The 15,118-nt window shown below is 42.5% G+C and overlaps 1 protein-coding gene across 1 annotated transcript in view; it reads right to left on the bottom strand.

Moving 5' to 3' along the window:
- HHLA1 (HERV-H LTR-associating 1) overlaps window positions 1-9,101 on the bottom strand; it is a 36,474-nt gene extending 27,373 nt beyond the window's left edge. Inside the window, exons 1-4 of the mRNA XM_011977109.1 lie at window positions 9,023-9,101; window positions 7,940-7,999; window positions 3,897-3,956; window positions 2,715-2,795 (exon numbers count right to left, since the gene is read on the bottom strand). Coding sequence (XP_011832499.1) covers window positions 2,715-2,795; window positions 3,897-3,956; window positions 7,940-7,999; window positions 9,023-9,101 — 280 coding nt within the window. The remainder of the gene's footprint in view (window positions 1-2,714; window positions 2,796-3,896; window positions 3,957-7,939; window positions 8,000-9,022) is intronic.
- Between the last annotated feature and the right edge of the window lie 6,017 nt (window positions 9,102-15,118).

Raw genomic sequence — 15,118 nt, 5'->3', positions numbered from 1 at the left:
CTTCAAGGTTTCTAAAGGAGTATCTGTTCTTGCCTCTCTCAGCTCTGGCAGCTGCCTGTGTCCCTTGGCTTGTGGCCACATCTCTCTCTGTTCTATCATCACATGATCTTTTCTTCTGTGTGTGTCTCCTTTGCCTCTTTCTCGTAAGGGCCCTTGTGGTGGCATCTGGCACAACACAGATAATCCTGGACAATGGCCTCATCTCGAAATCTTTAACTCAATCAATCAATATGTTATCATATCAGGTGATATTCACTCTTTTGACATATAAAGAAGTATTCACAGATTCTGGTAATTACAAAGTGGATATCTTTGGCCATTTTCAGTCTACTACATAAAGAAAGGGAATTTTTTTTAAACCAGTAATACTAACATAAACAATCAGGTTTAGGAATACATGCATGAGCATCTTGTCTACTCTCCATCAGTGCCTGTTCTTGGTTTGTATCTGGAAGACAGTGCAGCAGAGGGATATCTTTCCAGAACATGGTCTGAGAATCAGCCACCTGCATCAATTCACAAGGTGCACCTATTAAAAGGGCACATTCCTGGATGTGACTCAGGTCTACTAAATCAGATGGTGAAGAAAGGGGAAAGGTGGGTATGCCCAGGGTTCTGGATTTTAACGAAGTTGTCAGGTGAATTTTTTTTTTTTTTGAGATAGGGTCTTGCTCTGTCACTCAGGCTGGAATACAATCATGCAGTCACAGCTCACTGCAGCCTCGACCTCTCAGGCTCCAGTGATCCTCCCACCTCAGCCTCCCAAACTGCTGGGTTTATAGGCATGACCCACTGTGCCCGGCCTCAGGTGATTTTTATTCATATAAATTTGTGACCCACTTTGATGGTGGATGGAATGGCAGAATCATTAAACTTTGGTGCACGCAAAGCACCAGCGGTGCCCATTCTCCCCCTCGGCTCTCTGGCTATTGCCGTCTGGAGACCCTAATGCGGTACACTGGGTGAGAACCAGACTCTGTATTTAATAAGCTCCTTAGAAGAATGGGGTATACACCAAAATGTGAATACTCCAGTACTCAGTTTTTTTCATGATAAGAATCACAAATAGCACTTGGTAAAAATGTACGTTTTGGGTCCCATCCAAGATCAGCTGGATCAGAATCTCTAGAGCAGGAACCTGGGGAGATGAATATTTAATAAGTATGTCAGGTCCTTCTTATTGTGCAACAAGTTTCGGGAACTTTGGCCTACATCACAAACCCAGATTAAACATGTCTGAATTCCAATTCCATATGGCAATGGGCTTGCTTCAATGTCTGCATCTAGAAAATGGGAGTGAGAGTACCACCCCATGGAGGTTATACAAGGATTAAATTAGTCATTGGAAGAGTTTTGAGCTCCTTGAGGGTACCAGTTACGGCATTCAAGTCTCTGCAAAATTTCGCAGAGTCCAGGGCAGGGCCTTGCAGAGGAAAGGACAGGATTAACAGTTCAGGGCTGGAAGGGCTAAATATTTTGCAGCCCATCCCTCCATCTGATGATTCAGTCTCTCCACAGCACCCTCTGCAGGTAGACTACTGCCTTCTTATCGTGCACCTCCCAAGGCAGCCCTATCCACGGCAACTCTCATGAGGGCAAACTGGAGGCAGGAGCTATATCCCTGTGATTTACAGTAACAGGCATTGGGACAGGGATGGATAATAATGTTTATGGGTAAATGTGTAAGTGAACAAGTGTAGAGCCACCAGGCACAGTTGTGCAGTGTGTGTATTGCACAATCCTAGGGAATGCCATTTACATAGACCTCAATGCTGAATTGGCGTTCTCCATCCCCCTTATTCTAAATTACATGTTTGTTGTTTGTTTTTGGCTACCCCTTCACCCAACAGAATGGAAGCTCCCCCAGGCCAGAGATTTCTGTTTTTTGTTTACTGCCTTATCCGCCAATACTTAGAATAGTGCCTGACATGTGATAGGTGTTCTATGAACATTGACTGAAGAATGTGAGAATAAATAATGAAGGCAGCGAGGAGTGTACGCTAGGGATCGTTCAGGGTTTGCTGTCATTCACTAAATATGTGTTACATACAAATCATTTTGCTAGACGCTAAAGAACACAGAAAGAAGATTACAATAATATCGTAATCATAATATGGTCTTAAAAAAAGAAATCCAGAATCATATTAACTTAATCAATGAGTAATTATTATTAGTTTATGGCAACAGAGTTACAATTACAAACATACGATGTCTGGAATGCAATTTACTGTCAAAATTCTTATAAATCTTCTACGTCATTCTGAGTTAGGTGGGACAATGAATTCTGCATTCTGTTTCCGTTTTTGTTTTTTGAGACCAAGTCTCACTCTTTCTCTCAGGGTAGAATGCAGTGGCATGATCATAGCTGACTGCAGCCTTGACCTTCTGGGCTCCAGCAATCCTCCCACCTCAGCCTCCTGAGTAGCTGGGACCACAGGCATGCACCGTTGCACGCAGCTAATTTTTGTATTTTTTGTGGAGACGGGGTTTTGCCATGTTGCCTAGGCTGGTCTCAAACTCCTGAGCTCAAGCAGCTTCCCAAAGTGCTAGGATTACAGGCCTGGGCCACTGAGTTCAGCCTATTCTCCACTCTGAACACCGAGAAACTTGAGACACAGAAGTGAAGTGTCTTGTCGAGGCAACAGAAAGGTTCAGAAAAGACACTGGTACAATAAAATGCATGGACCTGGATTGTGTTTTTAAAAAATGATTACCTTTTAATGCTCTACTCAACATCCCATTCACAAGCTCCGTCAGGTTAAGTGCGGAAAGATCGATTGACCTTGCAGGCAGCTCTGAAAGAGATTCAGAGATAATGTCACTGGCAGGCTTTTCTCGGCAAGAGAAAAAGTTCCTCATTTCCAAACTTCAGGTAGATATTCAACTTCTTTGCACATGTGCTGAACACAAACCAAGTGTCAGGCACAAGGGGTTCCAAGTCAAGAGGAGGGTCCCGATCTTAGGAGGTGACAGTCAACAGAGTGACAAATATAGATAAGAGAAATCCCAATGAAGCACAGGAAACATTAACTTTTAGTGACGATTGCATCTCTGCATTTGGAGAGACTCAGGACTCATATAAAACGTATCTCAAGCATAATGGGAAGCCCAAGGGCATTGCAGGAGTTCTCAGCAGTTCTTTGAAAATAAGTACCCCGTGTAAAAGTGGGGTCCACACAACCTGGCTGAGCATTGACATCACCTGGAAATATATATATTTTAAATTCCACAATTCCAGTACCTGGGCTCCATCCTCGAAAATTCAGAATTAATAGGTCCAGGATATGACCCAGGATGGAGGGAGAAATCTCCCAGGTGTGGTAGGAGTGGCAGCGTGCAGCGAGTGGAGTTAAAATTCTCACTTCCTCCGGCTATTCCTTAATGATTTGGAAACTGGCCAGGCACAGTGGCTCACGCCTGTAATCCCAGCACTTTGAGAGGCCAAGGTGGGTGGATCACGTGAGCTCAGGAGTTTGAGACCAGCCTGGCCAACATGGTGAAACCCCGTATCTACTAAAAATATAAAAATTAGCAGGATGTGGTGGCAGGTGCCTGTAATCCCAGCTACTTGGGAGGCTGAGGCAGGAGAATTGCTTGAGCCTGGGAGGTGGAGGTTGCAGTGAGCCAAGATTGTGCCATTGCACTCCAGCCTGGGCAACAAGGGTGAAACTCCATCTAAAAGAAAAAAGATTTGGAAATAACAGTTGACAAGATGGAAACAGTTGTTGATGCTCCTATTTATTCAAACGTTGCCTTCTTCAACTTTTACTTAATGATCAGATAATGATTAGAGAGATGACGTTCTCTCCACTGTGGGAAACAACAGAGGTTCAGAGAAGTGGAGGAATTACTCTGCAGCCCAGACAACCCAAGGGATTTTGGGGAGCAGCACTCACCCGTTGTAGCAAGAAACGCCACCCCCTTCTCCTTCCTCTCTTCTCCTCTAAGGCCAGACACTGGGAAGGAAACAGTCTTCATGAGAAAAATGCGAGTGGTCCAGTTCCTACCCCCAGGAACGGAAGAAGTCTTGGAAGCTTCTTTGGCATCTGCTCTCCGTGCGAGAGTCAGTGGCAGACACTGAGGAAAGGCAGATCCCAGACTTCTCTGTATGGCCCTGATACAGATTCTAACCTCTCTGGGATGGGTGTGGCCTAGAAATCCACGTTTTAATAAATAAGCTTGGTGATTCTGATACAGGGGGTCTTATTTACCCCACTCCTTAACCGAGTAGGGAAACTGAGGCCCAGAGAGGAGAAAAACCTTGAGCAGTGGTAATAAAGGGTTCAGAACCTACTTTCTAGAACTGTGGAGCAATGGCCAAAATATTAGGCCTCTTGACTACTGAGCAAATTTCATGCGGCCAAAGGAGAAAATGTCAAAGAAAAATATGAAATTTCAAAGGCATTCATTCATTCAATCTTCATTGGTTCATTCAACAAATATTCACTGAGGGCCAAGCAATATGCTAGGCAATATGAAATGGTAAAGGGGAATGAACCCAGTCTCCAGCTCCATGGGGCTTCCTGTGTGTGATTTGGTCAGGGAGGAGGAGACTCACATGTTGTGACAAGAGAGGAATGTCAACATAGTGTGGGAGCACCAGGGCACTAGCCTGGTGTCAGGGGATGGAGAAGGCCTTCTTGTGGAAGTGACATTAAGCAGAGACCAGAAGGATCAGTTGTTTTGGACCACATGCTATAGAATGACACTGCACTTGTGACTATGACTGTTGCAGTGGTCATTTTTCATGTTACATCTGGATGGAGAAGGTGCCCTACTTTACAATTTATTTTATTAAATTAAATGCGACACTGAAGCGACACGTCTTGTCAGGGTCACGGAGAGGTTCAGAAAAGAAGCTGACACACAAAAAGCCAGTATCACATGTAACATGAAAAATGACCACTGCAACAGTAGGTACCAACAGGATGGAGAAGGTGCTTTATTTTACATTTTCATTTTACAAATGGAAAGCAACAAGCCGCAGAGTCTGAAAAGTGTGCTCTGTGTTACAGAGGAAGTCAAGATTCAGGGCTGATGTAGTTACCCCTTACACCGAGGAATGTCCCGTCTTTTTCCTTCTTAACATCTTTATTTCCAGACACCGAAATAAAAGTTTTCATGAATCAAATAGGAACCTGAAAGTACAGCCTCAAACACTTCATAACATCCTCAGAAATCATCTTGTCCAACACTTTGAAGAATGGATAAACTGAAATCCCCAAACTTGATTTGATGTACCTAAATCCCATATTGGGCTAGTGGCTAAGATAAAATCAGAAAAAAGCAATCTCAACTCTTTGTCCATGTTCTCGCTCGCTTCTTTTTATTTTACTTTTTAATGTAATTTAAATTAATTGTAATTTTATTGAAAAACAACATGAAATCTACTCTATTAAATTTTTTTTTTTTTTTTTTTGAGTTGGAGTCTCGCTCTGTTGCACAGGCTGGAGTGCAGTGGTGTGATCTCACTGCAACCTCCGCCTCCTGGGGTCAAGCAATTCTCCTGCCTCAGCCTCCTGAGTAGCTGGGATTACAGGCCCATGCCACCATGCCCGGCTAATATTTGTATTTTCAGTAGAGATGGGGTTTCACCATGTTGGTCAGGCTGGTCTCAAACTCCTGACCTCATGATCCACCCGCCTCGGCCTCCCAAAGTGCTGGGATTACAGGCGTGAGCCACCACACCCAGCCCAATTAACAGATTTTTAACTGCACAATACGGTATTGTTACCGATCGTCACTATGCTGTACAGCAGATCTTTAGAACTTACTCATCTTGCGTAACTGAAATTTCATACTCTTGGGACAGCAAACCTCCCATTTCTCTCTCCTAATCCCCTGGTGACCAACTTTCTACTCTCTGCTTCTGTGAGTTTGACTATTTTAGATACCTCATGAAAGTGGTATCACGCAGTGTTTGTCCTTCTGTGACTGGTTCATTTCACTTAGCATACTATCCTCCAGGTTCACTCATGTTATTGCATATGGCAGCGTTTTCTTATTTAAGACCAAATAATATTGCATTGTATGTATATACCGCATTTCCTTTTTTTGTTTATCCGTCAGTGGCCATTTAAGTTGCTATCTTCTGCTTTTCGGATACCATGTTGAAACTGAGTCAAGTCAACTGTTGCCTGCTTAAGCCAATTTGTCCTTTTACCAATTGTCAAGCTTTTTGGTTAAATAACAGAGCTTCTGGGGTTAGAGGTCGGTGGGGACTCTGACCCCCCTTCCCCATAATAGGGCTACTGGAGGCAAGGGGCTTATGTCACAACGAAAGGAAGTCTGAGACAGATATAATCAAGCAGGGCAAATGCTGCCAACTAGTCAGCTCTCTAGCTTGGGTGAGGCCACTTCAACCCCTCAGGCACCTGCGTGGCACTTTACCTAAGCAGTCTACTCTTCACCAGCTGCTATAAGATCTGCAGGAGGCACCAATCAACCTTGCTTGTGACCTGCCAAGGCAACAGAGTTCTCCATGCAGGTGAGGGACCAGGATTATGTCAGTTCTGAGTCTCCAGGCAGCAGGGATGCCCCAGGCTACGAGGCTGGCAGGATTCCTATACCTTTCCAGCCAGAATGGGGGGCCCTGTGTCATCTTACTCACTGAGCAGCATTTTTTTTTTTTTTTTAGCACCATTCCTTTCACCAAGGAAAGAGTATTTCTACCACTCCTTTTTTAAATTACAAATCCTTGAGTGGATTTTGATAACAATATTTGAAGTCTGAACTAAACACCAGTGGAGCACAGATTTTTGAATAGGATGTAATACAGAGCATTTTTCAAATAAGTACCCTGACAGATTACAAAAAGATATTTTTCTATTTTTGGATAAAAAGACCACCATAATAATATCTTTAAAATAGAAGTTTCCTAGCACTTTTTGTACTTCTTCATGTTTAGTATTTTATCACCTTTTATCCTTCATGATTACCTGTGGGGCAAGAATTGTAGTTCCCATTTAAGGAGGAGAAAATTGGAGGCTCAAATAGGAAAAATATTTATGGAAAGTTATCCTACTTATACACAATAAATTGGTACAATTGGTGCTATCAGGAAAGGGAAGCTGTCAGCTGGGGGAGCATTTAACTTTATACACTTTTGTACCTTTTGCTGTTTGAACTGTGTGAATGTACTAATTAAAAATAAATGAGAATATAAAAATAGTGCAGGCCTGGTGGCTCACGCCTGTAATCCCAGCACTTTGGAAGGCTAAGGTGAGTGGATCCCTTGAGCTCAGGAGTTAGAGACCTGCCTGGGTAATATGGTGAAACCCTGTCTCCACCAAAAGTACAAAATACTATCCAGATGTGGTGGTACATGCCTGAGGTCCTAACTATCAGGAGGCTGAGGTGGGAGAATCTCTTGAGTCTGGCGGGTGGAAGTTGCAGTCAGTTGAGATTGTGCCACCTCACTCCCATCTGGGTGACAGAGTAAGACCCCATCTCAAAAAAAAAAAAAATAAATGAATAAAAATAAAAAGTAACATAATTTCCACCAAAACCATACCAAAAATTGTCCTCCTTGTTTACTAAAATTTAGAAACAGAAACCTGTTTTCCCTGACTCCTCTTGTCCTTCCTGTTGCAATGTATTCACCATTGTACTGCAAAGTCAATTTCATAGCATCAAAAAGGAAAGCCAAAGAAAGATGAAATTATTACAAAGGCGATTATGGCAAGTAAAAATACTTCCCATTATAAAATCTTCTATCACCAATGGAATGCCACAGTCTTTGTGGATTTATTAAGATCACAAGGATTCAATGAACCATAAAGAAATGAGCAGCTCACAGGAACCATTGTTGTGACTATTAGTCACAGTGTTAGATGTGGATACAATCGCTATCTTATCAGTAGAGAAAGTAAGGCTTGGGGAAGTCAAGGAATTTGTCCAAGAACAGTGAGCTGAAAAGGAGCCCTTACTACCCACTTACCTGTCGTAGGTAAAAAGGTCATTCCCTTCTCTTTCTTGGCTTCTCCTTTGATACCAGACACTAAAGTAAAAAAGGTTTAATCAGAGTAATTATAACCAAGACATAATACTAGAGATAATTTGATTCAACATACCCATTTTACAGATGAGAGAATTATGATCTGGGATTGTGAAGTGACATTTAGTCCCACATCTAGTTTATTCATTCATTTAATCATTTAGTCATCAAATATTTGTTGACCAACTACTGATGATGGATCATGCTATTGAGTGCCGAGTATTTGCTAGGCATTGTGTGTGCTGGAAAGACAGACACATAGGAAAACAACATTGAATACCTTGAAGAGAATGGTGAGGGTATGTAACAGGGGGCTGATCTAGTCCCAGGAATCTGGAAGCCTTCCCTGAGAGGGGACATTGAGCTGAGCTCCGAAGAATGAATAGCATTTGAGTAGGATTTAACTGATTGGGGGAATATTTGATGTATAGAGAACAGCACAAGCCCAGTGTCTGAGGTAGGCATGAGTATTACTTTAAAGAATTGAAAGAAGGCCAACAGTGATGGGGGCATAAAGAATGAAGCAGGTGAAGGTGGTAGGAAGCAGGGATGGTGAGGGAGGCAGGGTCACACAGAGCCTGAAAAGGACCTGGTACACTACACAGAGAGAAGTAGGAATTCTGTGAATAATTTGGGGCAGGGGGAGAGAAAAGAGGGAGGAACTTGGAAGATGAAATCACAAGACTTATGAAAAGATCACTCAGGCTGATTGGTGGTGAATGGGTCATGGAGAGACAAGAGGAGAAGCTGGTTTGGAAAGCTCTCTCATGGTCCGGGTAAAGGAAAATAATGCTTTGGACAAAGGTCGCAACAGTGGAGGTGAAGAGAATTCTTTTGCATAGATGGGAATCAAATGCAAAAAGTCAAGGGAAAAACAGAAATGGGGAAGTTATTCTTACCATTTTGAACAAATAATTCATTTAGGATTCTGGGCAGAAATGTTGGCTAATGAGGTTCTCTAAAGCATAGTGGATACTCAAACTTATTCTACAACACAGACACTTCCAGAACTCCAGCCAGACCCACCTGTGTTCCAAAGGGACAAGACACACACCAGGCCCACGCACAGCCTCACTGGAGGACCACGTGACAGGAAGCCCAGCATGCCTGTGATACTCTGACCCACCTGGAATGAAGCAAGCAAGCACTTGGAGGAAACTGGCTAGATTACTAAGCACATTGATGCAGACCTTCCCTTGAGAACAGTGCCTGAGGAATCATTAAAATCACAATCTGAAAAAGGCTTTGTACTAGGTTAGGAGAGGTTAGGAAGCTAAGGTAACAAATTAACTCAATAATTTAATGGGCTTAACAACAAAAGTTGATTTCTTGTTTGCAGTATGTATTCACTGCATTTTGGTGGGGAACTCTGCTCCACACAGTCTCTCAGGGACTCCAGTTAATGGCGCTTCACTATTCTGTAGTCCTCCATGTGGCAGCTGTAGCCTCCTTAGATTTTGATTCACTGTGGCACTGGAAGGGAGAGAGCTGTGGGATTATGCACTAACTCTTAAGTGCTTTGGCGGGAAGCAACACATTTGCTTTTGCTTGCAGCCCATACCAAAATTACTTACATGACCCTGTATGACTGCAGGAAATCTGGGAATGTAGAGGGAGATGCATACATATGCAGGGAGCATTAATGTTTCTTCCATGGGTTTTCTGGCTGTTGAGATGGGAAATATCCTTCAAATACAGCATCACTTTCTCTCATAAATAGGAAAATATATCATCATAGGAGTATATGAGTGTTCACAATCTCTTCCCTTCTCTGCAGCACTCTGTGTCAGCCATTCTCACTTTGCATTTGCCATGCAAAATCATCATGATAGTTACAGCTGCAAAGCTGAGACTAAATTGAATAACGGCTAACATTTATTGAGCACTTCCTGCGTGCCAGATGCCACACAAAACACTGTCTGATTCATACTTGATAACTGCACAGTCTTTCTGTGTAGGTATTAATGTAATGACAACTTAAATACAGGCTGCACAGATATGATTTGAAAAGAGGAGAAATTTACCATTGATAGAGGGATGGATTTATCTGGAAGGTGAATTGGGAGGGAAGAAAAGTCAAGAGAATCTGTGCTTGGGTTGGAGAAAAATGTTGCCGGAAGGGAGCATCCTCAGGGTAAATTGCATGTTGAGAAGTTCTGCTGTCCATTAGGAATGGGAAGCCCCTGTGGAATTTTCTTAAAAGATCCCAGAAACAGTTAAATAGTTTTTAAATTATTGATAGATACGTGACTGGCATTTGTTCTAGGTGCCACCCCACACAGAGACAGGTCTTACAAGGAAGCAAGAAGCTGGGGCTTTCTTGGAGTTCGCCTATTCTCATAAGTCTGTTTTTTACTCTCTGAATATCAAGTTTCCTTATCTGCAAACCAGTTAAGAGAACTCTCACAGGGTCTTTTTGAGGATTTAAGATAACGAATCCAGAGCATTTTGCCCAGTGCCTGGCACATTGTTACGCTCACAACACATACCAGGCATCAAGCTCAGGCTGGAGACACAGGGACAGAGTAGACACTGCTACTTCCCTTGGGCTGTTTAGTAACTTAGAAGATGTAGACACATGCTCAGCTAATTCACACTCAAGGCTGGCTGTGCTAAATTCTCCACTGAGAGAGAGAGAAAGAGAGAGAGAGAGAAAGAGAGAGAGAGAGAGAGACAAGGAGAGAGACAGCGAGCACCTGGTGAAGCCAGGACTTAGCGTTCTCTCTAGCAAAGGGTGATGGGGGATGGAGGTGGGCAGGCAATTCCTGCTAAAGGAGGATTCTTTCCTCTGGCACCTCAACGACTGTGCAAACATTATCTTCCCTTTTGAGTTTCATGTGTAGAATGGACAGAGTCATAGCTACGTTGAAGGTATTTTTGTGAAGATTAAATGAGGCAATGAAATATGCTTACTACAATCTCTGGAATATGGTAGATATTAGGAATCTTAATTTCTTTCTCATTCTCTTATCATTCTCTTTTTTCTCCTCTTTCTCCCCTTCTTCTTCTGTATCTATTTCAGGACTCAGCATCATACCAGAGGAATATGGAATTAAAAGATAAAACCTTATAGTAGAAAAACCATTATTTACATTTATATAATAGCTACACATTTCTCTCTTTTTGACTCCTGCTTCATTATGTTAACCACCCTCTTCCATCTACTAAGAGTAAACATTCTTAGAGTTATTTATTTTTATTTCTTTGAGACAGAGTTTTGCTCTTGTTGCCCAGGCTAGAGTGCAATGGTGCAATCTTGGCTCACTGCAACCTCAGCCTTCCGGGTTCAAGCGGTTCTCGTGCCTTAACCTCCCGAGTAGCTGGGATTACAGGCATGCGCCACCTTGCCTGGCTAATTTTTGTATTATTAGTAGAGACAGGGTTTCTCCATGTTGGTCAGGCTGGTCTCGAACTCCTGACCTCAGATGACCCGCCCGCCTCAGCCTCCCAAAATGCTGGGTTTACAGGCATGAGCCGCTGCGCCCAGCCAACATGCTAAGATTTATTACTCAAAGACTACAATTCCTACTGATGCTGTTCTTGGAGAAAAATGCATTTTTACTTCTCCCTGGTTTTTTAATTCTTTGTCATTGGCCAAGTCAACTATATGTTTGGATTAAGGTTGTCAGATTTAACAAGTACAAAACATAGGACACCCAGTTAAATTTGAATTTCTGATAGCAATGAATAATATCTTAGTGTATCTCATGCAATATTTGGAACATCCATAGTTTGGATAATTGGAGAGTTTTATAAAGGAACACTTCAGACTGGCTAGGCTTCAACTGACAGTAAAACTGAGACTATCTGGCCTTATGCTCCCCTTTGCAAGTCGGGGCCACTCTGGGACTGTCTAGGACAGGGAGGCAGCCTGGGTTTAAGGTCAGATAGACTTTACTTGAATCTCGAGTTGGCCATTGTGATCTGGGCTAACTTACTTAACCTTCGCTCAGTCAAAAAGCATTTGTGGAGCTCATGGCATATTTGTTAGAAGCACAGACCCTGGAGTTGGAGGACTGCTTAGGTTTACTTCCTGGCTCTGCTGTGCAACTTACTAAACCCCTCTGTGCCTCACCCAAGACTGTCCTGAGGATTAAAATATGGTACATTGATAGACTGCAGTGGACAGTGTCTGGCACGGAGCAAGTGCTATATAAATGTTTAACAAATAAGTGATAGAATTAAAGTATGGCAAAAACCTCAATTACTTCTGCACCAACATAATATAGTGATAATAATAAAAATAAGAAAAGATGTTGGTACTCCAATAGTAAGCAAGACAGACAATATTCTTCATATGATAGAGTGAGTCCTCAAAGTTATATCTTTAAAAGACTGCATTAGATATCCAAAACTTTACCGTAAAATTAAGTTGTCATTATTTCACTACATTTCTCATGATTATTATCGGATAATTATTTATAAATCTCTGTTTCTTCCACAACCCTTGCAGAAGAGCAAGTCACGTGATGACAGGACCACAATAATTATATATTGAAGGGGATCAAAATATGCCAGTCAAAATATACTATCCCCTAATAAGTGACTTTGGTCACGTGGATTATTTTGAGTGGAAGGCCACTGAGAATCAACAGAGGCAGAAAGAAGCCTTCTTGGAGCGTCTCCTACCTGACTATGTACAGACACTTCTGAGAAATTCTCTCTCCCGGGGAGAGTTTTATGGCCATGAAGAAGATGGAAAGTGGGTGCTGAGTGGGCACACAAACCTCACAAAAATAAGCCTTAGCTTCCATTGATTTCCCCATATATTTCCTTCCCACATCATACTGCCTCTAGAAGCTCAAAACTCTTTTCCTTTGTCTTGTCACTTCTCCACAAATTTCTCACCTTTTTGTTAAAGTGATGTATAAGTCCCCAAGTCTGATGGCCCTTTTAGGATTTTTTTGTTTGTTTGTTTGTTTTTGAGATGAAGTCTCACTCTGTCGCCCAGGCTGCAGTACAGTGGCGTGATCTCGGCTCACTGCGACCTCCGCCTCCTGGGTTCAAGCAATTTTCTGTCTCAGCCTCCTGAGTAGCTGGGATTACAGGTGCCCATCACCACGCCAGGCTAATTTTTGTATTTTTAGTAGAGGCGGGGTTTCACCATCTTGGCCAGGCTGGTCTTGAACTCCTGACCTCATGATCTACCCTCCTCAGCCTCCCAAAGTGCTGGGATTGCAGGTGTGAGCCACCGTGCCCGGCTCCCTTTAGGGTTTTTATTTCATTTTGTAAGGACTCCTGCAAGCATATGAAAAAACCATTTTTCTCCTGTAATCTATCTTTTGTTAGTTTAATTTGCAGGACCTCAGAAACTGAACCTAAGAGAGTAGAGGAAACAGGAGTTTCCTCCCCTAGAGTACAATGTATTGATCCTCCCATTTTGAGCACAATCTGTTATTTCAACTTCTCAAGCATCCCATGAGACAGGCGTTGATCTTTGAGTTACAGAAGATAAAGGCCCAGGGTTCTGAGGTGTAGCCCCAGCTCCCAGTCACATGATTTCTAAGCAGGAGAACTGGGATTTGAACCATGGTCTCTCAGATACTAAAGTATCTTTTCCACAGTGTTCTGTTTTACTCTCCTGCTTTCAAAATACCAACTTGGAGTGCCAGTAAAAAGTCTGATATTGAACACAAACAGAATGGCCATTTCAAAGCATTTTGGGAAGTGGAAGGGTTAGAAATCCAGTCACACTCCCGGGAGAAGGGCTGAGAAGTGTTGCTATGACTGATGGGCCAAGAATCCACCCAAGAGTCTTGTGAAATTAATTTGCAATATGTCTGTGTGTTTTATCACAGCAGCCCTGAAGCCGGGAGTGTGGATGGTGCAGGCAAATGCTCTAGAGTCTTAATTAAACATTGTGTTACCTCCAATCAACAAGAGTCCCAAATCAACCAAGGTTAGTTCAGCTTGATGAGCAAACCTGCCTTTCTCACTGAACTCTGCAGTCAAAAGGTGCCGGATCAGATATAGCGTCATTACGGTGTGCTGTGGAGAGGTGGAAATACACACTGAAGTGTCAGCGGGTGTGGGCTAGCCACAGTGAGTGACACATGTTCTGAGGTATTACGACGGTCCATTCAGCCAGTAACCTTCCATGTAGATATCAGCTCCCCCTTCTTGAAGAGAAACCAGGAGCCTAGGGATTCTAGACAGTTTGCCCAAGGTCATAAAGCTGGCAGGGGCAGCCCTGGACTTCAAACTTAGGTAGTTTGGCTCCATGAGCTGTGAGAGAACACCAAAAAGTGCGGTGCTGGCTTTTAAAAAACATCTAATGACAGAAAAGTGAAGATTCTAATATTTGTTGACCATCTGATGTGCTAGGAGTTTTACATATGGTAACCCATTGGTCCTTCCAGCAACCCTACTAATGACTTGTTGTAATTCTTATTTTATAGTTTCAGGAAACCAAGACTCAGACAAACATAAGGCCCAAAGGAATGCATCTGGGAGAGCCAGGATTGGAAGTCCAGTCTGTTTGCTGCCAAAATCCATTGCTGGTTGAACACTGAGTAAGAAAGTATAACGTTTTAGCTGTTGCCTCACTGCCAGTCATTTTTTAGCGTACTCTTTCATCCTCATTCCAGTTATGATTATGTTTCTTTTATCATAGATGTGAGGAGAAACCATCCTTCCAGCTGGTGACTGCCTTAAGATTCTAATCAATAGCTTAAAATGAATAACGGCAAGAAATAGACTGTGATCAAGTGATCAAGGGATGGAGTCTTAGCTAAATGCAATGTAGATATTGGATGATAGAAACTGCTCTCATATCTTTCAGTATCCAGGAACCCAGAGTTCAGGATTATAGCAGATGAATTCTTTAGCTGACTTCTTGCTTTGAAGAGGAGGAGGAACCAAAAGAGTTTTAAAATACCTACCGTATACTACTTACCTATCTTCTGAGAAGGATAAATTAACTTCAAAGAACTTAAATAACTAGAAAGATTAACAGCTAGGTCAGAGCCATGGGGTTTATATGAGTTCTTAGTGAAAGATACAGTGGGTGGGGGTGGAGAAAGACTTGATAACATTGCTTTAAATCCCCTTGGGAAAAAAATGGAATAATAATCCTACCAAAAACTCAGGGTGGTGAAAGAAGATCAACTCCAAGGGAGAAAA

This window comes from Mandrillus leucophaeus, unplaced genomic scaffold (genome assembly GCF_000951045.1).
Source record: "Mandrillus leucophaeus isolate KB7577 unplaced genomic scaffold, Mleu.le_1.0 Scaffold173, whole genome shotgun sequence".
Lineage (NCBI taxonomy): Eukaryota > Metazoa > Chordata > Mammalia > Primates > Cercopithecidae > Mandrillus > Mandrillus leucophaeus.
Note: the sequence above shows the minus strand (reverse complement) of the source record. Positions and strands in the feature narration are given on the sequence as shown.